The sequence below is a fragment of the Aplysia californica genome, unplaced genomic scaffold (genome assembly GCF_000002075.1).
Source record: "Aplysia californica isolate F4 #8 unplaced genomic scaffold, AplCal3.0 scaffold00056, whole genome shotgun sequence".
Lineage (NCBI taxonomy): Eukaryota > Metazoa > Mollusca > Gastropoda > Aplysiida > Aplysiidae > Aplysia > Aplysia californica.
Window position 1 is genome coordinate 1851618 of NW_004797326.1, and position 24812 is coordinate 1876429.

General features: G+C 39.3%; 1 protein-coding gene across 5 annotated transcripts in view; it reads left to right on the forward strand.

The window, feature by feature from the left end:
• LOC101861191 (far upstream element-binding protein 2) overlaps window positions 1–24812 on the forward strand; it is a 37965-nt gene that overhangs the window by 7747 nt on the left and 5406 nt on the right. The window contains exons 2-16 of one of the 5 annotated variants that reach the window (XM_013079577.2): window positions 654–735; window positions 3666–3698; window positions 4069–4114; window positions 4681–4856; window positions 5816–5887; window positions 7943–8000; window positions 11129–11303; window positions 11896–12238; window positions 12855–12964; window positions 18210–18408; window positions 19090–19268; window positions 20044–20216; window positions 22053–22138; window positions 23320–23505; window positions 24481–24681. In XM_013079577.2, the coding sequence (XP_012935031.1) occupies window positions 654–735; window positions 3666–3698; window positions 4069–4114; window positions 4681–4856; window positions 5816–5887; window positions 7943–8000; window positions 11129–11303; window positions 11896–12238; window positions 12855–12964; window positions 18210–18408; window positions 19090–19268; window positions 20044–20216; window positions 22053–22138; window positions 23320–23505; window positions 24481–24644 (2082 nt within the window). In that variant the 3' untranslated portion in view covers window positions 24645–24681. The remainder of the gene's footprint in view (window positions 1–653; window positions 736–3665; window positions 3699–4068; window positions 4115–4680; window positions 4857–5815; window positions 5888–7942; window positions 8001–11128; window positions 11304–11895; window positions 12239–12854; window positions 12965–18209; window positions 18409–19089; window positions 19269–20043; window positions 20217–22052; window positions 22139–23319; window positions 23506–24480; window positions 24682–24812) is intronic. The other 4 variants (XM_005093014.3, XM_005093013.3, XM_005093012.3 and 1 more) reach the window with 4 other exon arrangements.

The window sequence follows — 24812 nt, forward strand, 5'->3', positions numbered from 1 at the left end:
TGAAATTGAGATAGATGTGGTTGTGGCGCCGTCTTTTTTATTTGTGTCGGCGTATATTTTCTTGCTAATTATGAATATTCTAGGTCATAACATGTTTCATGAATGTTTTTACCATCTCCTTGCTTTCTTGATACCTTGATATCTTCAAAGTATACATCGTCTTTGTATCGGGGTGAATTAGATTGTATTCAGTTTTGCCTTTTTGAAGAAAAAAAATGTTGAAGGCACTTGCTCACTTCAGTTGTTATATGTAGATTCTTGATCCGGTCCGTTTGAAACGATCGGACTGATTTTATTGATTTCACATGATTGTGATGATTGTCATCCATATTTCCTTTGAATATCTTTGGAATTGTGATGTGGAATCCATACATTTATGTGCAATCATCATTTGTTATCAGTCATTTTTTAAATTTGACACATTGCTTTAATGTTTTTGTGATGATTTGAGAAGTAACAATGCTGTATACTTTCAGGATAGGTATGGCGTGTTAGCCACCCAAATTAGCTGAGAGAAAGGAGATGGTACAGGAAGCGACATCGAGGTCTACTCATGATATTGATACATTTACTTTTTTTCTCTTTTTCTTCCCTCCTACCCCCATTCCATTCTCTTCTCTGTTTCGTGCATATGCGTGTGTTCGCCCGTGCAGATAGCCGCAAAGATCACTCCAGGCTCAGGGGACGCACAAGTACAAGGTATCAAGAGACCTATGGACGATGGCGCCTCCTTTGGTAAATTAGATCATTTTTCTCAAATTAAGACAACACAATTCCAACAGTTCACCTTCAGAGAAATTAACCGTAAAATAGCTGGAGAGGTCAGATCCTGAAAGGGGAGATCTCAACATGGATTTTGAAAATAGGGTTTCCAATTAAAATGAAACTGAAATAATGTTCTTTATATATGTTGTTCACAAGATTTCTTGCAAGCTGTCCTTCTTCCTGAACTCCAGAGTACAGAGTTGTGCAGATGCCCACTTTTTTTTCCTGTATCTTGAGCACAGACTACTTTCATTTTCGTAGAACCTATCGTTTGCTTTTTCTGCCCATACCCCTCTTTATAAAAAGTGAACGTGTGGCTATCGTGCCAATGTACTGTGAAACTGAAACAAGTGCTGCACATTTAAAAGAATTAACTAAGTAAACTTCTGTGGCAATGCTTTTGGGGGAAGGAGTGGCCCGTGAAACAACAAATATATCAGCTCCTTTGGTTGTCCGTTTCTGTCCTTTTATTTTGACTAACATCCTTTCTGCACTTTTCATCTGACTTACCAGTAGTCACATTATCCAACCTTGTTTGCTTTTTGTTTTGTAGATAGAAATAGTTTGCTAGATTCCTCCACAGTAGTTCTGGGATATCAGTTATTGTGGATAAAAGCTGTGAGAAACTTGCTGTAAACGAAATTGCAGGGGCAGCTTTCTAAAATTGGCTTCAGGGAATCAAACGCGTAGTTTTTGCTTCGCATTTTGACGAAGTTTTCAAAGTAACATGCTTAACTTGAGTGAAATGTTTCTTAAAACTGAAAGGGGGCCTCATCGCTCTAGTTGGTCAGTTTTTATTAATTTTGTATTGTGTTTGTAAATTCTTGTTTATTCTTTTATTGTTTTTGAATGTTGAAGCATTATTTATATGGAAATAATTCATGGCATTGAGAGAACATAAATGTTGAAGATGCATGCGATATTTTTCCCATGTTTTAGGGGCTATGGGTGCTTTTATTGGTTTTTATTTTTTTAATTTGAAAAGTTGCCCATGGGCTTATTTTCGTGTCAGTGATCTGAATATGCTTTTGATTTTGCTCGTAACAGCTGCGCAGACCTGAACTGTATCCTCAGTTTTGACTTTCTAAGCTCTTGAATTACATGTTCATTAAGTATTAACACTGCCTCACATTCTCCACACATCAAATTATTCTATTACAATTGAGACTGCCATGGAGCTGATTCTGTTGTATGACATGTTTATTTCCTGTTGGGTCTGGTTGCAATGTTTTTGTTTTATCTCTTGCTAACAAATTAAGGTTAGAAGACTGCTTTCATGTTTGGTTCACCAATATTGTGCTATTTGCACTTTTGGGTTCTCTCTGTCAGGAGTATTAAGTAAAAGTAGAATAGAAAATATACTTTCCCACAGACTTTGATTCTCAGGTTTCCTGAGAATGTTGCACATTGCAAGTTGTGGGAATACATAGAAATCACTTTGTGGCTGTCAAGTACATTTTGTTTAGAATGTGGTCTTGTGGCTTCTAAATAACACTTTATTTTTCATAGACTTTCATCAGTGTATTTTTGTATCAATAGAAGGAATACAATTACCATTGTGCATGACATATTGCCACATGTCTTTCAACAGTTTCAGATCGGTATCTTCCCTCTGTTCACAGTGCTTGGTCATTTAACTGGAAGTATGGAGTTTGATGTTATGTTATGGCTCACAAAATCATTGTGCCCTGTATTATGTTGTGCAGGCCATGTCATCAGAAAATACCATACTCCTTTGCACATTTTTTTATAGTGTGGACATTATCTGCTCTTATTATGCATTCTTGAAAATGTGTTGCATCTGATCTTTCAGGAGTTGAGTTTTACTTTGTAATTGATGCAGTCTTTTAAACTGTGTGTTTGTCCTATGCTCCTTATTTGTCTCTAAAAATGCCATTTGAAATCTTTATTTGGACTTGTTGATGGAAACCATTGACACTTTCAAAAAGATTGATTTCCTTGCCTGAAAATGATCATTAGTTTTGAAAATATTGATCAATGGCTGTCTGTTGCTTGTTTGTTGTGCTATCTTTAATTGTGATGGCACATTTCTTGGAGAGTTTCTTGGATTGCCATCAGAGCCCCGTTCTTTCTTCATTGGGCTAGCATATTATTTGAACACATTCTTTACTAGTCTTGATTCACATGAAATGTTTTGTTCCTTTTCATGTTGAATTGAAGATATGTTGCTTATGATTTATCCTCGTATTGAATCACCCGTTTGTTTTGAAATATTTTTTTGTTCTTTTGGTTTTTGGTCTCCCTGTGAAAGATATGTGTCAGTAGATTTTATGCAGACCTGGTTGGCACAAATGCTGACTTTTTCAAAATAGTTTTGTTCATATTTTTTTTTAGCACTTGTCATGCATGAACAATTTGTATGTTGCGTCAACTATTTTACTGTGTTGATATAATTGATTGAATTTTTTTGTTTGTTTGGCGCACAGTTAAATGTATGTAATCTTGTCGTGTGTGCCTGTAATATACTTATTTCAGAAGCTTGTCTTAAATGGCTGATCTTCTATCTGGCCAATCAAAAAGGAAGGGACCCCCCCACTCACCCACCTACCCCCGCATGGCTGTAAAAAGATTATTGTAGCCACTTTGGTCATATGAATCGGAAACATTTTGTATGAATTCATTGACAAGGCTTTAATTTCAAGTAAACATAAGAGTGAAAGATTTCTATTCCAAGTTTCGAGGTTATAAATATGTTTAAAAAAGAAAGGTATGTAAGAGAAAAGTGGATGGCGTGATATCTTGAGCTTTGTCTGTGTTCATACTGATGTATCTATTGCTCATTGTCTCTGTACATGTTAAAAACTGGTTCCTTATGCCTGTATAGTGTACTCTATTGAAAGCTAGTCCTGAGTTCTTTTATCTTTTTTGTCTCGTTTCAGGTGAGCCAGAACCAAAGAAAGTAGCTGGTGATTGTAAGTGTGTAGTTATCGAGGCGATACGAATCAGATGTTGCTAGTCACGGTTAACTGGAAAAAGTTTCAAGTTGACTGGTATACTGGAAGTTGAAGGGAGAATTATATTTTACAATGTAAATCATTTAATGAGATGAGAAAATATTTAACATCGGGCTCTTGTATGTCAATATCACAAATTTCTTAGTTTCTCAATTTTCCTTGATTTGCATTAGATTAAACCAGTCAGTGGTCTTAACTTAATGATTTAGTTGTAGTGCAGAGGCTTTGTCACTAATCATTATAAGACTTTCTTTCATTGGTGTGGTGGGTTTTTCACAAGCTTTTGGGTTGTAGTGTTTGATTCTCTGACAAAAATATTGTGTTCCAGCATCAATAGGAGCGCAGTTGAGAGCCATTGCAGATAGTCAACCGGGGTAAGTTAGATTTTTGTTTTCTCTTTCTCATAACTCCCAATTTTTTAGGGATTGGTTCTCCAAATAAGGAAGTAGCCTTTTCAAATGTCATTTGTCTTTTCTTACATTGAGTCAGTTTTGAATATTGAAGTCTTGTGTGTTCGGTGGTTTGCGGCTTCTCAATTTGTTTCTTTGGAAAAGACAGGTCTGACATGACGTGTAGTAGTGCTTTATAAGATTTTACTTTACTTGCATTCAGAAAAAAAAACCTTTTGACCCTTCTAAATGACACATTTTTCTGTTTTGCTTTTGTTATTATGAATTGGTTTCATTTGGGGATATGAAGCTGCTTGCAGTAACATGCAACCTGTTAGATTTTGAGGTCAAAGTTTGCATCATATCCTGATGTCCTCCATGGGGACCATATACATTGTTTTAAAAATTTTTTTTATCTTGTATCAAAGCTTTGAACCTGTTTTTTAATGGGGGGGGGGGGGGGGGGGGGATTTCAGTTTGTGATAATTTTTCTGCGTGAAGACCATCTGTTTTCGCTGCTTTTTTAAAAGCTGCTTTCATTATTGTCCTAGATTTGGACAGTCAACGGAAGCTGCACGGGCTGCTCAGGAAGCGGCAGCAAGGATTAACCGACAGTTAGGAATCAACCCTGACCCCGGCATGCAGCCTCAGAAGCCTGGTCCCCATTCTGGAATGGGCATGGTCACCACTGATGAGCACCGGGTGCCAGACAAAATGGTCGGCTTGAGTAAGTTAAATTACTTGAGAACTGAATGTGTTTGTCGAGAACAAAGCATTGAAATTTTAAGGCAGACAGAATTTATTAGGCCAGGACCTTTACTTGTAGATCTTCTGGTGTTCCTGTTGTCTGCAACATTATCGTGCAAGATTTCGCTAACACTGACAGAGTTTTTCAACTCCATTGTCAGAGTTTGATAGTAGGCCTTGCGACAGTCTTTTAATGAAGGAGAAAATTTGCAATGTACTTATGTGGAAGGAAACATCGTGTTTTTAAAAAAAAGTAGCGTTTCATAAACTAGGGATGTAAATGTTTCAGGTTTGCTCAAAGATTTTTTAACCCTTCCAGCTTTAAAAAAAGATAATTAATAAACCAATAATGAAAGGAGAGAGTGGTAGAAATCAATGAAAGTGAAAAGTTAAAAAGTTTCTCCAAAGTTGTGTAACTGAATTACGTTGTGCATTTGTCTTCTGGAGTTGGTGTTTCAATGTGATTACACAAGCAACGGCTAAGTTGCAAGAATGGAATGGGCGTAGATGCTCAATCAAGTACAGTTGAACCTGTACTGGATGATCCAGTGTCGGATAAAAGGGGTCATCTTAGACAAATGTTCCTCTTGGACGGTGTCATTATATTTTTAAAAACACGAGGTGGGAAGTTGTTTGTATATGCGATTGTCTTGGGCAGGTGGTCTTTAGAGCAAGTCCCAATTTATTTTTTTGATATTGTACTTGTTCAGACTTTTTTGATGAGCAATGACCTGGAGTTTTTTAAAAAAATACAGAATTTATGTGCTCGAATATATTTTTTTGTTTCATTGGTGTTTCCTAATTGATGAGCCTTGAAAATAGTTTTGAAGATATGATAAATCAAGACAGGAATGAATCTATTGCATTTTGAATATTTTTTGTAGAGCTGTTATTTTACTGGTCTTTTTGTGGAAATTTTTTTACCAATTTATTTTTCAGTCATTGGCAAGGGTGGAGAGCAAATCACCAGATTGCAAGCAGAGACAGGGTGTAAAGTTCAGATTGCACCAGGTTGGTTTGCTGTTTTGATAGCCAGCAATACTAGTGATAGTCACATGGCTTATCACTTCTGCTAGGTAGATTTTTTTGGTTCCAAAATGCTGTTTGTTACTAAATATATATAATTTTTAAAAATTGAAGCTTTATTGGTGGGTGGTAGGCGCGGGTGCTCTGGTGTGGCTTGCTTCTTCTTTCCGATCAAACATCTGTCGTCCTTATCTCCCCATCTTTTTTATATTTGTTACTCTCTCTTGTAACACCTCTAATCTTCTGGCACTCATATGACCTTATGCAGTTGGGAGCGCCGTAAAGCCTCTACTAAAACTAAAAGGGGCTTTTATTCCTATGATATTACATACTATTTGCCATCTGCAAGGATCAATCAAGTAACATGGTAAATATTCTGGGGGAAAAATTGGATGAAAGATTGGGATTTTGCTTGCTTTGAGGATGCCGCTTATCAAAGTAAAAATTAAAACATTTTTTCGTATTGAATTTTAGTGTCCTTACAAGTTTAGTTGAAGCACATGATGAAACAATCGACGGGCGGACTGAAAATAGATGGTGACTGTCGATGTTCTGATGTTGGTTTTCGTCATTTTGGGGAATTAGCTCCAGGGGAATTTTTTTTGTTTTGTTTGCATGCCCCACAGCTGCCTTGCAGATCTTTAAAATATTATTCACGTAGCCTTTATGGTGTAGCAGTTAGGTGATTTGCTGTCGTATGCAAGAGTTGTCAGTTTGATCCTTGTGTTGGGGTGGGGAGAATGGTAAATGGAAAATCTCTTATCTTTGTGCTGAGATATTGCCTCTGTCTCAGCCGGGATTGGTTTACAATTTTTAAACAACCTGCCTCTAAGTTTTTACTTCTCTTTGTAGTTTTGGCACAAGTCTCAGAGCATTTCCCATATTCCATGTTGTTTTGAATTTTGGATATTCAGTCATGAGATGAACTGAGTATTCCTTGGTTTTGACCTCTAAATAAATGACTATTTTACTGTCCAAAGAGCAAGTGCGACTGCCCTTCAGATTGAAGTCCTTTAAAAAAAAAAAAAAATGGGTTAACAAATAAGTTTGGGATAGATACCTGTAAGCTGACTTTGCTGCACATTTGAAACATGACATAGCTTTTGAAATACGTAATTGCAGGATTTAACTTTAATTTCTTGAAATAAGTTCAAGGGAATGTTTTATTCAAAAACCATTGTGAGGGTGCTTGAAGTATAGAGCACTTTGATGATGAAGCTAATCGACGGGCGGACTGAACTTTGCTTGTTGAACGTCGATGTTCTGATGGTGCAGACAAGGACGTAGAAATAATGTGTACGGATGGCAGAAAAGTTTTTCAGGAAGCTCGTTTATGATTGAAATACCTGGCTGAAATGTTCACAGTTTGGATTTTTTGTATTTATCAGTTCTGTTTTGTAAACATCAGTGCGCATATGCAACATCCTGTAGGGTCAGTGAAAGAAATGATTTGCAATGTGGGTAGTTGGCAGGTACTCTGATGCGGTTTGCTCCTTCTTTCCTATCAAACATTTCATCCTGATCTCTCCTTTTTTGTTTGTTACTCGCTTGTAACACCTAATCTTCGGCACTTAAATGACCTTATTGTGTTGCAAGTGCCTATAAAACTCTTACTACAACAAACAAATGATTTGCAAGCATTAGATTTTTAATATCTTCTAGTTCAAGGAACTTTTCATTAAAATTTTGTCAAAACCCTTGTGTGTTTGCAGTTCTAGCTTGTGGTGTCCAGGCTATATTTTTCTTGGCTTGAGATTTTGTTCTTTAGAATTGTAACCTGTCTCTTGTAAATAAGCAGAAGAGCACTTAAATGATGAAGTTAATCGACGGGCGGACTGAATATTTCTTGTTGAACGTCGATGTTCTGATTGTGCAAAGGAGGTAGAAGTAATATGTACGACTGGCAGAAAAGTTATTCAGGAAGCTCTTTTCAGATGGAAGTGACAACTGTCCAGTAAAATTCAAGGATTCTGAGCAAATCTAGTAATAAAGAAGTTTCCTGTGTCTATTACCTGACTGGGCCTCTGTTTGGTTCTACAGATAGTGGTGGATTGCCGGACAGACCATGTCAACTGACTGGGACGCCAACAGCCATCATGTAAGTATTGGAAATTTGAAGCAATGTTGTAATTTGGCAATTTCATGTTTCCTTTATGACTTTTTGTTTTCACTTATGTAGAAATGATTGCCTCCAGTCTTCTTACGGCTGTACTTTCAGAAAAAATGTGCGTTGGTCAAGGAAATTGAATTGTGATTTTTGGAAGAAAACTCACAAAGAAACTTTTTTCACCTCTATTTAAATCTTAAGAAATTGTTTGAGTGGGAGATTCTATGGGAGCACGATAAAAGCCTTGGTGAAAGAAATTGAAACCTATTCTAAAGTCAAGAGTAATTGGAAATGGGACATTTGGATGTTTAATGACTGAATCATCCCCAATTTGCATTGTCTGTGGTGTGATGACAAATTGAGTTATAATGGCAATGACAAGGGGGATTTGCTTTTTAACATACAGAAAGATACAGAAGATACAGTGGAGCCGCTTAAACCGAACACGATTAATCTGAAAACGATGGTACACCTAAACAATAAAATATATATCCCCCCTCCCCAACAGCAGTGCTTCGTCTTCCGCAATTGCGGATTTCCTCCAAAAAAAAAAATTTTTTAAATCGGAATAAAATATATCTGTAAATTACCTGTTGTCAACAATAGCTAACCCATACTGGAAGTGCTCTTTCATTTGAAAGTGTAGACAATGTCTTTCACTTTCATTTTCACTTTCTAAAGCTCAAGCAGAGCACCAGCTTTGTAAACAAGAGGAAGAAATGACGAATGTGGTTCAATTATTCAATAGCATACCTGCCAACCCTACAGAAAAAATCGGTAGATCACCGACTTTTGGGTCAAACTACCGATCCACCAATTTTGAGATGAAGCCACCGACTTCGGGATTCAGCAGGGTGACTGCCAGGCCCCGGGAATTTGAGAAAGTTAACGAATATTTGAAAACTAAATCCGATTACGCCCATAAGTTCATTTTTGCCGGTCGCGATTGTGATTCATTCGGCTCCCTCGAGGCTATGTTTCTTCACACAGACAGGTGGCTGTGGTGGCAAGCGGGTGTGATACCGACGTTTGATTGGGATAATCAAGATGTAGATCTACTTTCACTTTCGTTACCACCCAGAAATTTGCTGGTAGTAGTTTGATAACGCAACATTAATTGTAACAACATGCAGGCTGTGCATGGCAAATGCTGTGCCGCCTTGAAAATCAATCAATATTTGTCCTGTGCTGTCACTTGTGAAAAAAAAAGAAAAGAAAAGAAAGTTATAGTTATACAAGCGTCTTGTCGGGTTCGCCATTGTGACCGGTCAATGAACTTGCGCGTTCCATCACATTGTGAGCACCGGCACTTGAAGGGGTCACCAAAGTTCATTCAAAGTCTTTGAGCGCTGCGTAATATAGGACTCCGGAATGGGGGGGGAGGGGATTATTTTTTTTAAAGATACACTCAGGGGAGGGGAGGGGGCTGAAGGCAACACCAGGAGACAAAAACTGAACTTGGAAGCAAATTTTAGTATTCTAAATTTTTTATTACCACTATATCTAGATCTAGATCTAGAAAACTCTCTGCAAAACGCGTGTTGGTGCAGGCCTTGTGTGGACTCGGGATCCGTCATACTCTTTCCTTGTAAACTCTGCAAAGACAAAAGGCTAAGGCTAGGCCTAAGTCATCCAAGGCCCACCTTTTCTTCATCTTTTCTTCTTTGCTTCTTTTTTTGTGGGGGGGGGGGGGGGGGGGTTCATTTGTGTGTGTGTGTGCAGGTATGAATAGGACAGGAACTGCACCAACTACTAATAGGGTAAATGGCTCTGGTAGTTTTCATATTTGTCTTTTTTTTCTTTTTTTTTCTTTTTGTAATTTCCTACATTTGAAGTCGCAAACACAATCATGCATATTTGATGTGGGTCAAAATAAAATATTGATAAGGGTCCCAAATTAAGTATGCGACAAGAGGTAATATAGCCTACTACAGATTTTTTAGGTCAACTACAGATTTTTGGACAAAAATTTGCGTCCAACTACAGATTTTGGCCCAGGCAATGTTGGCAGGTATGCAATAGATTTTGGGCCTGTTATCAGACCTGTTTATTTGTAAATATTGTTGTGGATTAAGTTGAATTTAAGCTGTCAAGCTATTTATATCTAGCTGTTATACTATTATAACTTCTACACATTATGGTGCAAACCAACACAAGCAGAAAAAAGTTGAACATTTAACTGTCAAGTTTTATAGATCTAGCTGTTGTACTACTTTTGTGGGTGTACATTATCGGTACAAGGGAGAAAGTTTTTTTTTTTACTCTTGCACCTGTCTCATGTTCACGTTTTGTATTCTTTTTTAGTGGTTTATTGCATGCTGAACACGAATATGGCCTTCATTTTTGCCCCAAATCAATAGTTGAGTTATTGATGTTTGACAATAGTAAATTTAACTTGGGGGTTTCAGGGTGCCCCCCTTTCCTAAAAAAAAATCTGGGGGGTTTCACATGCGCCGCCCCCCCCCCCCCCGCATTTCACAATGATTTGATGTTTTGGCAATTAGGATTGATATTTACTTAAAAACAATTTTAGTGGCCATACGTGTGTTCTACAGAAAAATTTATGGCAGTTTAGCCCTCAAATCAATGCATCTGTGTGTGGACGCATAAGTAAAAATTTACCAGGAGAAAGCATGGCTTTGGATTTATGGATTAACACAAGCAGAAAATTATGTATGCAAGGTATGTTTTTTTCTCACTTATTTTCTTGTTAAATTTAGGCTTGAATAGTCAGAAATGGCATACTTAGGATGCCCTGAAACCAAAAAATCTCAAACACAAGGGGGAAGCTGTCCCCTTTCAACCCCCTCCCAGGGCAGCGCTGCCCTGGACCCGAAAATCCTAGAAAAATGACATCAGCTGCTGAAAGCTCTGAAACAGGTTCCCAAAGGACATTTTCAACCATCTTAAAGCACTAAATTTGAAATTGTTGAGGGGCTTCGCCTCATGAATCCCTACCGGGATGCTGTACCTACACCCAACTGGTGGCCTATGAAGCCCAGAGCCCCAGGAGAGAATTCTCTTTACTTTTCTGCTTTATCTGCTAGAAACAGAATGTTTTATATATGTAAGGCCAATGGTAAGCTGAATTGGTGAAAGTGGCAACTGTCTTTTTTCAGGTTATGTAAACAAGCCATGCAGCAAATCATAGAGCGAGGTCAAGGTGGTGGCCCTCCTATGGGTGGTGGCATGGATGGCATGGGAGAGGGAGGCACTGTGGTGGAGATGAACATCCCAGGCTCCAAAGTTGGCCTTATCATTGGCAAAGGGGGAGAGACTATTCGTCAGTTGCAGGTTTGTATTTGGTTGTAAGATGGTTGATGGTTAGGCACGCTAGATTGTAGTTTTTAAAGGTTTGACATAGTAAATTGAAGTGATGGATACCTTATATACAAAATTGAGGCCACATTTTTGTGCTAGTAAATAGATTTGGTTGTTTGTTACAAACTGCATACATGACATCAGGTACCAGATACTGTCCAAGTGCTTCTCGGGTTGCTCGTACATCAGCACCACTTTATAACTTGACAATGAGGAGTCTGCCGAGACCTTATTTTATAATGCCTTTGTTTAGCTTATATTTTATACTTGACTACAACCCCTGTCCTAGACTTCCCAGGGAAGAAGCTATTCATGATCATATGAATTTTAAAGCAAAAATACTCATTTTTTGTTTGCTGATTATTGAAACGTTATGCTAGCCGGTGGGCAGCCATATAAAAGTTTACTTGCAGCCTTAAATGTACTTGTTGTGGATACTTCCATAACTTTCTCTTCCCTTGTCAGTTTGATTTGAACAGTGTGATATTACATATTTATTGTGCTAAATGTTGTGTTGCCTGTGAATGTCTTGAAGAATTATCAGTGTTGATGTTTGCTGTTGCAGGAACGAGCTGGCGTGAAAATGGTGATGATTCAGGACAGCAATGCACCCACAGCCCTCGACAAGCCACTGCGCATCTCTGGGGAACCGGGCAAGTGTCAGAGAGCTAAGGAAATGGTCATAGACTTGCTGGCTGAGAAAGACGGTGTCCCTCGCCCTGGTGGTGGCGGTGGCGGCAACATGTTCAACGACTTTGGCTCCCAGCAGGGCCCCATGGGTGGTGGCGTGCCCAATGGCATGGATATTGGCGTGCCACGCCAGGGTGTTGGTCTGGTCATTGGAAAAGGTGGAGACATGATCAAAAAGATTCAAACTGAGACAGGGGCTAAAGTTCAGTTCAAACCAGGTGAGCTTATCATATTGACTGAAATTTTTTTGGGGGGAGCACAGATTGGCGGTTTTATCAATAGCACCAGGGAGGAATTTAAGTTTAGAAGAAATGTATTTGAGGTGTGCGGACGTAATGAGTTACTTCTTGCAATCCACAAGTCGAGATATTGGCCAAATATCGACACCAATGTCGAGTTGGTAAAATTTCAATTGAAGCATGCGTTTTATTATTTCATACTCTAATAAATTGTAAAAACTTTCTTCTATAAAAGTTGTGTATCCACCTCCATAGGGCTCGACTCTGAAGAAGGATCTCATTTTGGCTGCACACTTTAAGTATATGTGTGAGAGAGAGAAATGGTGTTTATTTCTTAGAAGTATTATTTTTATGTTATGTGAACACGTTTTTTTCTTTAACTTGACCATTTACCTAGGAATCTTTTGTTGTGTTGATAGTGGCCGCTCATTTGATTGTCAACCATATGCCTTGGAATGTTTTATGTTGTGTTGTTAGTGAACGCTCTTTTGACCATCAATTCCAAGAATTTTATCTTTGCTTGTGGCTGTTATCATGTTTCAGAGTGCATAAGTGTATTCATTATGGCATTGCTGTGCTCATTCTCTACCCTCAGACGATGGTCAAAGCCAGGATCGTGTTTGCTCCGTTTCTGGTCCCCCAGACAAAGTGCAGGCAGCAATCCGCATGATTCAAGAATTGCTGGGAAAAGCCAATATAATGGGAGTGAGTTTTTTCTTTTTAATGAACATGCCCTTTTCACACTCTAGTTTTGAGAAGCCTGGAATATTTTGTTCAGATTTCCCAGTTGGGAGAACACCATGAAAATGAACAAAAATAATATGGTAATGTTGGGGAAATAAAAATAATAATAATAAATAGCATTTGTATAGCGCATATCCCCGCTCAACAGCAGGCTCTATGCGCTTTACACTATATTATTACCCCAGCAGACCATAGAACACTCCGAAACATTCTCAGCTTCCCGGGAAGCATACAGTGCAAGCAGCTGATTAAGCGCTCTAACACTAACAAACTGACAAGATCTTTCGCTGTCTATAGCCGGGTACCCATTCCCACCTGGGTGAAGTGAGGAAAATTCGTGTAAAGTGCCTTTCCCAAGGACACAACGTCGGGCCCCTGACGGGATTCGAACCCACGACCTTCCGGTTGCGAGTCCGAGAGCCTAACCACTAGGCCACCGACGCCACCAAAGGCCTTTAGCGTAATTATTAAGGTATTTAAACTTTGAGAAAGGGGTTCTCGTGGTCTAGGGTTTACAGTGACTTCCTTTCATTCAATAGGTTCCGGTTTCGAATCTGTCTTTGTTTACTAGACACATCGTCGTTTAATTTTGCCAGGCCGTGTGCTGCTAGGTCAGTGTGACCGGGGTCAGCTGACCGTCAGTCTACATGCGCAGAGTTACATACCATGTCAACTACCAAAGTGCCGGATGAAATTCACTAAAACTCACTCTGAATAAAGACAATTAATGTGGGTATCTACTTACCAAAGGATATCATTGTTAGAAGATTAGTAATCCACATTTTTGCATTTTGGTTCAACAGCCAAATTCGTCGGGCTTATGATGAAATTCACATTACAGTATCTTTCTTTAAATTAATGACACAGATCTCTTTACACATTTTGTACAGTATGATCGCTTATATATGGTGCCGTGGTTGTTTCCTTGGTGCCTGCAGCCTCGATGCGCAGTGAAGGTGCTCTCTGGAGGAAATGTGCATTCATAACGTATCATAGTTTTTCCGTATTGTTTACGATGCCTTGAGCCCGCTTTTCAATTTTTAAAATTGACTGGTGACAGCTTTCCGTTCCTTGTTCTCCCAGGGGCCAAAGCCGTGTTGTGTTATGGATGGAATGCAGTTTTGTTCTAAATTGCGCTGTTTGAGGGTTTTCTGTTTTGGAAAATGTCTTCTGTACAGCTTCATGACAAAGTACGTGTCTAATGCTGTCTGAATTCCTGGAATAGAGGTTTTCGGAATAGGTACACTGTGTGAGATGTCATGAATTTGGCTGTATGTTTGGTTGAGAGAGTTGAAAATCAAACCTATAGTGTGCGCTTTGTCAGCAATGATTGGATGATAAAATATCCCTTTGCCGTGATTCGTATATCCAAGCCTTTCTTATCAGCCTCTGTTGAACTTAAGTCACATTCTTACACCCGCAAATGCGACAAAGTTCATTCAGGGAGGAGAAATGTCTCTCATGTGTGTGTTCCATTGGGAGATTCCAGTAAACCTGTTAGAAATGAATCACGGGCTAATAGATTCTACTTAATATGGTAACACGGCTCAATCAACAAAGATGAAATTTATACACATTATGCACAAATATGTCTGCCTTTCATAGAAACAAGAATCTATGAAATTAACGGAGAAGTGTTGAACTTAAAACAGCATAGAATCCAGAATACACAATTGCACGGGCCAATTAACAAGGCACTGCATGAGAATCAGATGTAAACGACTTTATATTGCAATAACAATTCTTTAAACAATTATGAAAATTATACACGTAAAGCACAGTGCATGTACCAAAATTTGTTGAGATTGAGCGGGCACTTTGGAAATTAAAAGTGAATTAAGTGCAGCACACACATTAAATTCGATGAAATTCAGAACATTTTGCACACATCTGCAAATATCGTCGCATTGAGATCGGGTTTTCGCAGACTGAGAGGGGGTTTCTTGCTCTTTTCTTATTGTATGGAATAATTCGTGGTTAGAGTGAGGATACCGCCGATAATTAGTGTAAAAAAGTGTCGATTACGCCATGACCTGCCCGCCTGTAGCTGATGCGCAATGGAGCGGCTAGTGACCCCCGCGTAACCCGGCATGGAGCGGTTCAGACGATGATTTAATGACTTCCAGATGTCGATGGCCTGGGAAACTAAGAGCCACGATTTCGGCCAGTTTTAGGCGCTGTGTAGAGGCCTACTTTCGACCGCTTTCAGTTTCAGTTTGAAAGTGGCACGAGTTCGTTGGCTTTTACTGATTTATTATCTAGTAGACCTGCATGTTTGCCGACAATCGTCTGAAATCCGACAAACGCGAACCGGCCGATGCTATCGCTAGGCCCGCCTGTATCAGTCAATGTGCGTAGTGCGAGGCTTGGCCGACTGCCAGAGACCCCTTTTTCTCCCGTCGGCTTCGTCGGCACTTTCGTTTTCGTGCCGACCGCCGACGCGCGCACCGCCGACTGCCGACGTCGGCGTTTCCGACATAATTGTCGGAACCTAAGTAGAAATGTGAATACGAAAAAGGACGACAACTTAAATTATCTACTTTCAGTTTCGTGCTCGAGCGGCCATTTTGAATTTCGTTTGTTGACTAATTCAATTGTTCAGATCATGTGGATTCATTCTAGTCCGACTCTCTTGTTCTAATAGAATCTAGAAATCTAGATCTAGATTTATATAGATCATTATAGACCTCAATGGAGGATTCATATTCCAATTCTATTGTGTCAAACCCTATCATAGGTTGTGCTGTAATCTTTATATTGGTAAAAATTTCATCAGGTGCGTGAATTATTTATTTATTTAGTAAAGATCTAGAATCTAGATCTAGATCTAGAATCTAGATCTAGATCTAGAATCTAGACTCAGCCGAGTCCCTCTGTTCGGAATCGGATGCGGATTTCTAGTTCAAGGCCTATTCCTATTCACTTGTTCTACAAGATCTAGATCTAGATTTATTTAGATAACTAGATTTCTAGATCTAGATATATATATGAAGGATTCATATTATATTATATTCCAATTCTATTGTGTTATTGTATCAAACCTTATTGCAATGTAGATGTAAGCCATATATAGATCTAGATCTATATGCTCCTTGTTTGTTTTGGAGTGTGGTTTTTTAATTAAAATTTTTTTTTTCATTTAGGACTTGTTTTGGCCTTTTTACATGAGGCCCGTTGCAGGTTCTTTTTGGGGGTAGGGTTAGGGTTAGGTCTCTTCTTTATTGTGTTTGTTGGGGTGGTCGCTCGTTACTCGGATGTTCTTCCTTATGACACCCACAAAGGCTTTGGGGGGGGGGGGGGTGTTGCGCAAAATTTTCAGACAATCTGGTTAAGGCTCACATGCAGGTCTAATCTAGATCTAAGATCTTTTGTAGATTACGTCCCAAGTCTATATCGTGTGATTTTCTTGAATATTTTTTATGTGGGAGACGGACTAAGATCTAGATTTCTTGTGGTTCTAATTCTACTTGTTGACGTTGTATCGTCACTATAATGCAAATGATAATTTAAATTTTGTTGTAGCACATAAGCCATAAGCTTAGAAACAGTCTATGTGTGTCTTGTGTGATGACAGTTTATGTAACCATTTTCGCTCAAAGACGGCCGTCCGAAAGTTTAAAAAAAAAATCATGTGGAGTTACCATCAATGGGTAAGATGTAACATCTGGCTCACTCAAAAAAAGGGCGAAAAATCTAGGGGAGGGGAGGGAGGGCTTAATTTTTTTCTCTTAAAAAAGAAAATTAAGCTGAACCTGTTCCAATCTCGTATTGAAACTTACGAGGCAAATGATCTTGATCTATTAGTTTTCACATGGAATTATTTCGTCATTGTGTAGATCTAGCTGTAAAAGGTCTTTAAATCATGATTTAAAACCAGTTGTCCTTAGAATCTAGATCTGGATCTCCTAGTCGCAATTGGATCAGGACATCATGGAAGAGACAAAAACAAAAACAGGACTCTTCATCGCAGTCTCAAGATTCAGTGAAAACAAGAAAGACAGGTTGGAACGGAAATTGTGGGATCAGTTTTGCATAGATTTTGTAGTTTGACTGAAGCAGTGTTTCAAAGACTCTTTACTATGACTTTGGCAAATGTTTGGGACAATGCTAAAAAAAGAAAATTAATATGGTTTGTTCGAATACTTCTCTACTCGTGCTTCGCTAGAGTAAGAATTTTTAGTGCTAAATATAAGAAGAAAATTTTTTTTCTCTGCCTGTCTATAATGGCCACACTTTTCCATGATCTTGAGTGGCTGTTGTGGACCGCTTTATACCTTTGTTGGAAATTTATTTGAGACTAAAACAGACTTTGTGTTGTCTGATGAATATGTGTTCAGCATCATGCAGGGCTGCCGAATTCTACCGATTTTTCTGGTAGTTACCTATTTTGGACCTGTTTTTCCACCATACTGACAATGGTGTCAAAACTACCGGATGGTCGCAGAGAGTAAAAGAAGGGGGAAGAAAGCCTGTTCTACAGTGTGTAATCTTCTCAGTTTTTGCTAAAATCCATACATTCTGAAAAGTCCGGTCACTCCGCACTCAATTCTACATCCAATACTAATCGAATAGGTGCCTTGAACGACAGCCCATAAATCCATAAATGCCTTTTAAAAGATCGGCTTGTTTCATAAATGCTGTACGCACACCCAAACATCACAGCCACTCTCCACCACCACCACAAACACAAATATGTGAGGGTGTGCGCTCGCGGGCTACCACCCTCCCCAACCCCACACACGAAGTCTCTCTCTCTCTCTCTCTCTTCTCTCTCTCTCTCTCTTCTCTCTCTCTCTCTCTCTCTCTCTCTCTCTCTCTCTCCCTCCCTCCCCCCCCCCCCCCCCTCTCTCTCTCTCTCTCTCTCTCTCTCTCTCTCTCATACACACACGTGTGGATACGCTTTACATGTTTTCAAAATATAATTATACAAATATCAGGAACAGCATGTTCAATGGTAACTACATGTACTGGGGCAACAATCTTTTTTTCTTTCTTCTCTTTGTACTACCTGATTTGGGGCCAAAATACCTGAAAATCCTGAATTTATCTGAAACAGGGACTTTCAGGTAGGCAGCCCTGATCATGTTTTTAGCCCCTGTTGTATTCTGCCTTTTTTGCACTTATTTGTTTTTAAAAATGTATTTTTGGTGAGACTGATTATGCAAATGTCAAAGGACTAACGTTTTCTCTAATTTCTTGTCAACAGGGTCAGCCTCTTCATAATTTTGGTGGCCCAATGGGTCCAGGCCCGGGCAATGATATGGGCAGAGGACCTGGAAATGGCGGTCCATTCTCCCCACCAGGGCCAGGGCGTGGTGGCATGGGGGGTAGGTTTGACCCCAACTTCCAGGATCATACCAGCTTCGGAGTGCCTGCAGACAAGTGTGGACTTGTCATTGGCAAAGGTAGGTGATCGTGTGAGATTTGTGATCTATTTATGCAATGGAAATGGAGGTACAAATAATTTTTTTCGCTCTTGCGATGTCACGCATTCTGTGATGGCATTAACATCTTGAGTTCTTATGCACAGTAGAATTGTAATTGTAAATGGGCTGATTCATCAATGTCATGCTCATAACTGCAACGGAACTGCTGCTTTTTCTTTCTTAATCCTTACTATCATCATTTCCCTCTACTTCTTTTGTATGTTTGTCACACTCTTATGACCCACTACTTCTTGGGTGTCTTGATAGTCGAAGCAGGCTTTATGCTGTAGAAGCTAGAGAGGTGAGCAGATTAAGTCTTGTTCCCTGTAAGGACTTCTCTGTTGACATCCACTCCTTGGCGCTCATATGACCTTATGCAGTTGCGAGCGCCGTAAAACATCTACTAAAACAAACAGGTAATTTGCGCCTTTCACTCCCGTATTCTTATTAGAAAATATTTTCTTTCATATAGCCTACAGCCAATTCCAAAAATCTGTCACACTGACCTAAGCTGTGGAGCACTTTTATAATTGCAGTTGCTTGTGTGATTGCAGTTGCTTGTGTGAACTGTTCAGTTCCGACAGTACTTATGTTCTTTATTGAAATTGTTGTTCTTGATTGTCTACTTAAGTTTTGGATTTACATTTCTGCTCTTATTAGGTGGTGAAACTATCCGTGAAATCAACCGCCAATCTGGGGCACATGTTGAACTTGATCGCAACCCACCACCTAACATGAATGAGAAGGTCTTCAATATAAGAGGGAACCCGTCTCAGATCCAACATGCCATTCAGCTGATCCAGGAAAAGACGGGTCAACAAGGAGGACCCAACGACCAGGTTTGTGGCGCTTTTGGTTTTCAAACTTTTTGTTTTGTTCTTGGCTTTTGAAAAAATGGGGGGGGGAGTTGCATTGGTTATGCTGGAACTTTTTCAGAAGGGACTTGTTTCTTATTTCATTCACTCTTTATGCAGTCTCATGGACAATTTTCAAAACTTACCCTTCGGATTTCCCATGACCTTTGAGGGATAAGTTCATGCAGGAAAATCTGATTGCACCCAAATATGCCAAGAGCTCAATATTGAGCTTTCCAAATAAATGGAAAATGTCTTGAAACTTAAACCTAAGGCAGTTTTCCTCTGAGCCACTTGCAAACATTCTGGTTTGCAATGATAGTGATTACACAACTATTTGAGTCCCTGCAATGATGTGAAAATAAAGCCGTAAAGCTTGTAGATGTTGTTATTAATTATGCTTTTTACTTTACAAGATTTTATAACAGACATAAAGAATGTGCATGTGTTTTTGAGTTTGAAATGTAATTATTGTGAGCTCCTAAAATACTTTAAAATATGAATATTAATGCTTGGTAGTAAAGCTCAGGTGTAAAAGGATCCCCACTTCAATACAATGTGACATGTGAGGTTCATAGTGAGCTTTGAAGAGCTGTTTATTAAGTATACTATGGGAATGGTTCAGCATTGATACTGTATTTGTTGGTTGTGTTGCACACCCAAACGTGTCAACGTTCGAGGCTTGGGTTCCTTTTACCCCTCGGATTTCCAACTGACAGTGACTATTTGTGAGGGCTTACATTATGGTAAAAGTGTTCAGCCTTTCTTCCCACAGGGACATGGCCCAGTTGGTGGACCTGGAGGTATGATTGGAGGACCAGGTGGACCCAACGGCCCACCCGGAGGACCTGGTCCTCAAGGTGGACCAGGAGGACCAGGGCCCCAGGGACCAGGAGGATATGAGCAGTTTGGTGGACAGTTTGGACAGCCAAAGTAAGTCTCCTTGGGTTGTGCCGTTTCTGAACTAAGAAGCAATTAAACAGGTTGTGTTCTAAAAAGAATTTTTTCTCCCACATTCCTTTACTGTGAGAAATCCATGACAGAAGTGGGAGTGTTTTTTCTGTTACCCCGTTGTACGTTGTGCAGAGCATTAGAGCTAGCTGTCCTCTCCTTATGGGGCAGCTAGTGTCGAGTTTCTGCTATATTATACTGCAAGGATTCTGATGGCTGATTGTTGCATGTATGTGATATAATTAGCTGTGAACGCCTTGCAATACCTACCTCAATACCAAGGAAGTCAGTTCAGGAGTAGCTGTCGTCTATGGTTTGAAAGATGAAACATGTAATGGAATGTGATATCTTTGTTTGGCATTAGAATGCAAGTCTAGGGGTGTAAATTGGGGGGGGGGGAGATTCTTGGAATTTTTGTGCAAATATGTGTGCCTAAAGAAAAGTACAAATAGTCTGCACTGAGAATTTTGAGCTACAGGCTGGTAATGACAAAAAATCACTTTTTTGACCAGAATCTTTCTATAAAAAATGATAGTTCCACCATTTTTTAAGTGTGTTAAAAGAGTTTTCATTGGGTTGACTTTTAAATATTTTATTTTGAATAATTTTGAGACGAGAGTATTTAAATATATAGCGAAAACTGCTTTTAGAAGGCGTTAAAATCTATTCTTGAAGCACGTTTTCTCTTCCCAGCTATATTTTACCATTGAATTTTATTCATGATATTGATGTCAAGTGAATGCTAAATTAGAAATGAATTTTCCTTTTAAAAAATACATTAGAAACAATTGAATCGTTGGGGTTTTTTTCTCCCGGGTTTGTAAGTGTCCTAAACTTAAAAGCCAATTTTCTTAAAATTTGATCTTATTCCTTTACTCTGTGAAATCCATGACAGAAGTGGGAGTGTTTTTTCTGTTACTCAGTTGTTCGTTGTGCAGAGCATTAGAGCTAGCTGTCCTCTCCTTATGGGGCAGCTAGTGTCGAGTTTCTGCTATATTATACTGCAAGGATTCTGATGGCTGATTGTTGCATGTATGTGATATAATTAGCTGTGAACGCCTTGCAATACCTACCTCAATACCAAGGAAGTCAGTTCAGGAGTAGCTGTCGTCTATGGTTTGAAAGATGAAACATGTAATGGAATGTGATATCTTTGTTTGGCATTAGAATGCTAGTCCAGTGGTGTAAATTGGGAGAGAAAAAAATATCTTGGAATTTTTGTGCAAATTGTGTGTGTGCACCTAAAGAAAGATACAAAAAGTCAGCAGGCAGAATTCCGAGCTACAGGCTGATAATGACAAAAAATCACTTTTTTGAACAAAGTCTTTCCATTTAAAAAAAAAAAGATAGTTCCACCATTTTTTAACCCTCAGAGCGTTGACTTCTTTCCCCTTATATTTTCCCTGTGTGCTGACTTTATTTTGTCAAAATTTCTAATGAAAGTAATAATAAAGTTTTTGAATATTGAAAGTTCTTTAAGAATATGTAAAGCAAAAAGTATTTTGTGAAATTATTGTTGAAGCAGTGGTGTTGGAAATGACTGAATAAAATCTGCCGGTTCATTAGTTCTCTAGATCTAGACCAGTGTAGATGCTTCGTAGGCCAACGTTATATTCCACAAAGTGTTAGCTCTAGCATCAAAACCCTCGAAATCATCTTGTGATCCGACATGAGTGTAGAAACTATACCACTGACCACTTGTTGTGACAGCAGTTGCTGTGATTCTGACTGATCAAGTCATTTTCCTTTGTGAAGAAACGTTACCAAGCAAAATGTACTAGGCTAGTGTTTTGCTGACAAATAATTTTGTTTTTTCAGCCAACCCCCACAGCAGCAGTTTGGAAGTGCACCCCAAGGGTGGAATGCGTATGGAAACCAGTACCCTCAACAACAGAACATGGCTAGTGAGTATTTTGCTTGCATCCTCGCTGTCTTTTATAGAAATATATGAAGCACTATTTTATAAGTCTACTTACTTTTAACCCTACTCAGGCAAGTCCTTCAATTGGACAAAAGCGTGTGGGTGTGGTGTTTTTCTTCTGTGACTAAAGTCTAGGAATATTCGATACTAGAGTGAATTTCTGTCCACATTTCTGTTACGGCATGTAGATTTGTCTCATGAAAATTATGATATTGTGATTGTGAGATGAAGCTGATGTGCTTTGCTAAATTTTTTACAATTCCCTTTGAGGTGGGGAAAAATTACAAATATTGAGTGCCGAAAGTAAATGAAAACACAATTAGATCTGGTTCTCACAAATATAGAACAGGTGAACACTTAAGATTTCATTGTTTGCTCCCCCATGTCACCCAAAAATTTGTTGTTACTATTTAATTTAATGGTTGATAACTATCGAAAGATAATTTTGTCTAAAAGGAATGGGTAAGTAGATGGGCTGCGTGCTTGGATTTGCCAAGCTTGTAAGAGAATACTGAAATATTAGTTTTCGTACCTACTTCTTTGAGTCTCCTTGATAAGTCAGAGAAATTGACAGCAATCTCATTTCCAGCTTATGGTTCCATATACAGGGAGACCGGCCTGGATCTTGTTCATTGGGCATAAGGAGAAATTGTGAAGGACGGCAGCGTCAAATATTCAACCATAACTTCTGTGCGCAAACTATTTTTAAAAGCAGCTCGGCTTGGCTAAGCCTACATTCTCGAATTATCTTTACATACAGAGTTGTTGGCCGTTTTTGTGTATTGTTTCCTTTTTGCGTCTTTTGGTGTAACCTGTCACCTAGTTTGTTGGCCAAAATTTAGCATATTAACAATTTAGCTAGGGTAGTTCAGTGTTTTTGGAAGAGGTTCAGCAGATACTGTTGATATGCACTGTCTTGTGTGATATAGTGTTTGTTTTTTAAATAACACGCTTTAGCATCAAGTGGGATGATTATGTTATCATCAAGGTCCAAGAGTTGCTGATTTAAGTGATTTAGGACAGGAGGAAATTTTGATTTAAAGAATGCTTGAGTTGGCATAATGACGGGGTTATTTGAGGACCATGGTTGTGAACTAGCCTTATTTCCATTTTGTTACGCATATGTTTGCGATGTAATTGACTCGTGTATGTTTTCTTCCCTAGACAAGCAGTCAAATGATGCCAATGCTGCTGCCTGGGCATACTACTATGCCACATACGGCCAGGGACAGCCAGGCCAGCAGCCTGCAGCACCCCAACAGCCTGCAGCGCCTCAGCAGCAGCCCATGCAGCAGCAGCAGCCTGCCCAAATCTCTTACGCTCAACCCAGTGAGTTGAGAGTCAATCACAGTAGGTCCAGATAATCTCCTCTGCTTTCACCTTGTGATATGTAGTGGGCTCACAGTTAAAAGCTTCTTTCTTGTGAAGTGCATTGTTGTTGCTGCAGATGGAACCTTTTTGCTGTGGGCCTCAGTTGTGATCTATGTATCCATCTTTGCGTTTGTCCCCAGCATTCTCATATTAACAGCTGCCTTTTCTTTCTCATTATTTGCTTCTTGTTCACCATATGAAAATCAATGTTACGGATGTATCATAACCATTTTGTGCTTGTCTCTTATAAAATGAAAGCTACAGAGGACATGGAAAGGATCCTCTTTGTCATTGTCTCAGGGGAGGGACAGTGGAATTTTTTTTACTGTAAGGGGTCTTGTCATATTTCTTTGAAGGCTGTCAAACTGTTTCTTTGTTGCAGAAATGTCTTATGTCCTGTCTTTAAAAAAAAAATTTTTTAAAACTATTTCTAGTGAATGTCCTTATAACTTTTAGTTCAGTTGTTTGAGACCCATGCTGGATTAGTTTGCATTTTTAATTTTTTTTAATGAAATATTTTGTGCCAGTTGTCAGCAGCTGTTCCATTACTGGACACTGCTGCGGCCTCGGCAGTCTGATGGTTGGGCTACCAGGGTCGTTATCGTGAGTTTGGGGTTGGGCTGGCATTACAGCTTTGGGAAAGGTACTTTTCACAAATTTGTCACCACTTCATCCAAGTGGAAATGGGTGCCTTGCTATATTTGGCTAAAGATCTTGTTAGTTTACTAGTATTTGAGACTTAATCAGCTGGTTGCACTGTACACTTCCTGGGAAGCGGAGAATGGTAACTGCCAGGCCCAGGGGGGGGCTGGAAGTTGCCAAGACCCTGAGAATGCCCCAGGAATTTTTCAGGGAGTCTGTCATAGAGTGGGCTATATTATCACTCATGATCAACAAATTTATTTTTTGATTATGCAGCGCTGAAGGGTTGTTCCGGCATTTTGTATTTCACAGCGATCAACCCCCAGACTGGCCAGCCAGACTACAGTCAAGCTTGGATTGAATATTACAAGTCTCAGGGCATGATCCACGAGGCCCAGATGGTACTGCAGCAGGTGGCTCAGAATCAGGCAGCTGCTGCGGCCGCTGCACAAGGGGGACAGCCCGGACAGCCGTGAGGAATGACTGCCACTAGACTATGGTGTATGGCCATAGGTGAGCTTTTGCTAGCTGTAGGAAGACTTATTTTATGTTGTCCAGCAGGGTCAAATTAGTCATGGGAAACAGATGCCTCTGATTTCAGTCTTTGGTGTAATGATTTATTTTCAAGTTATCTTCAAGACTGC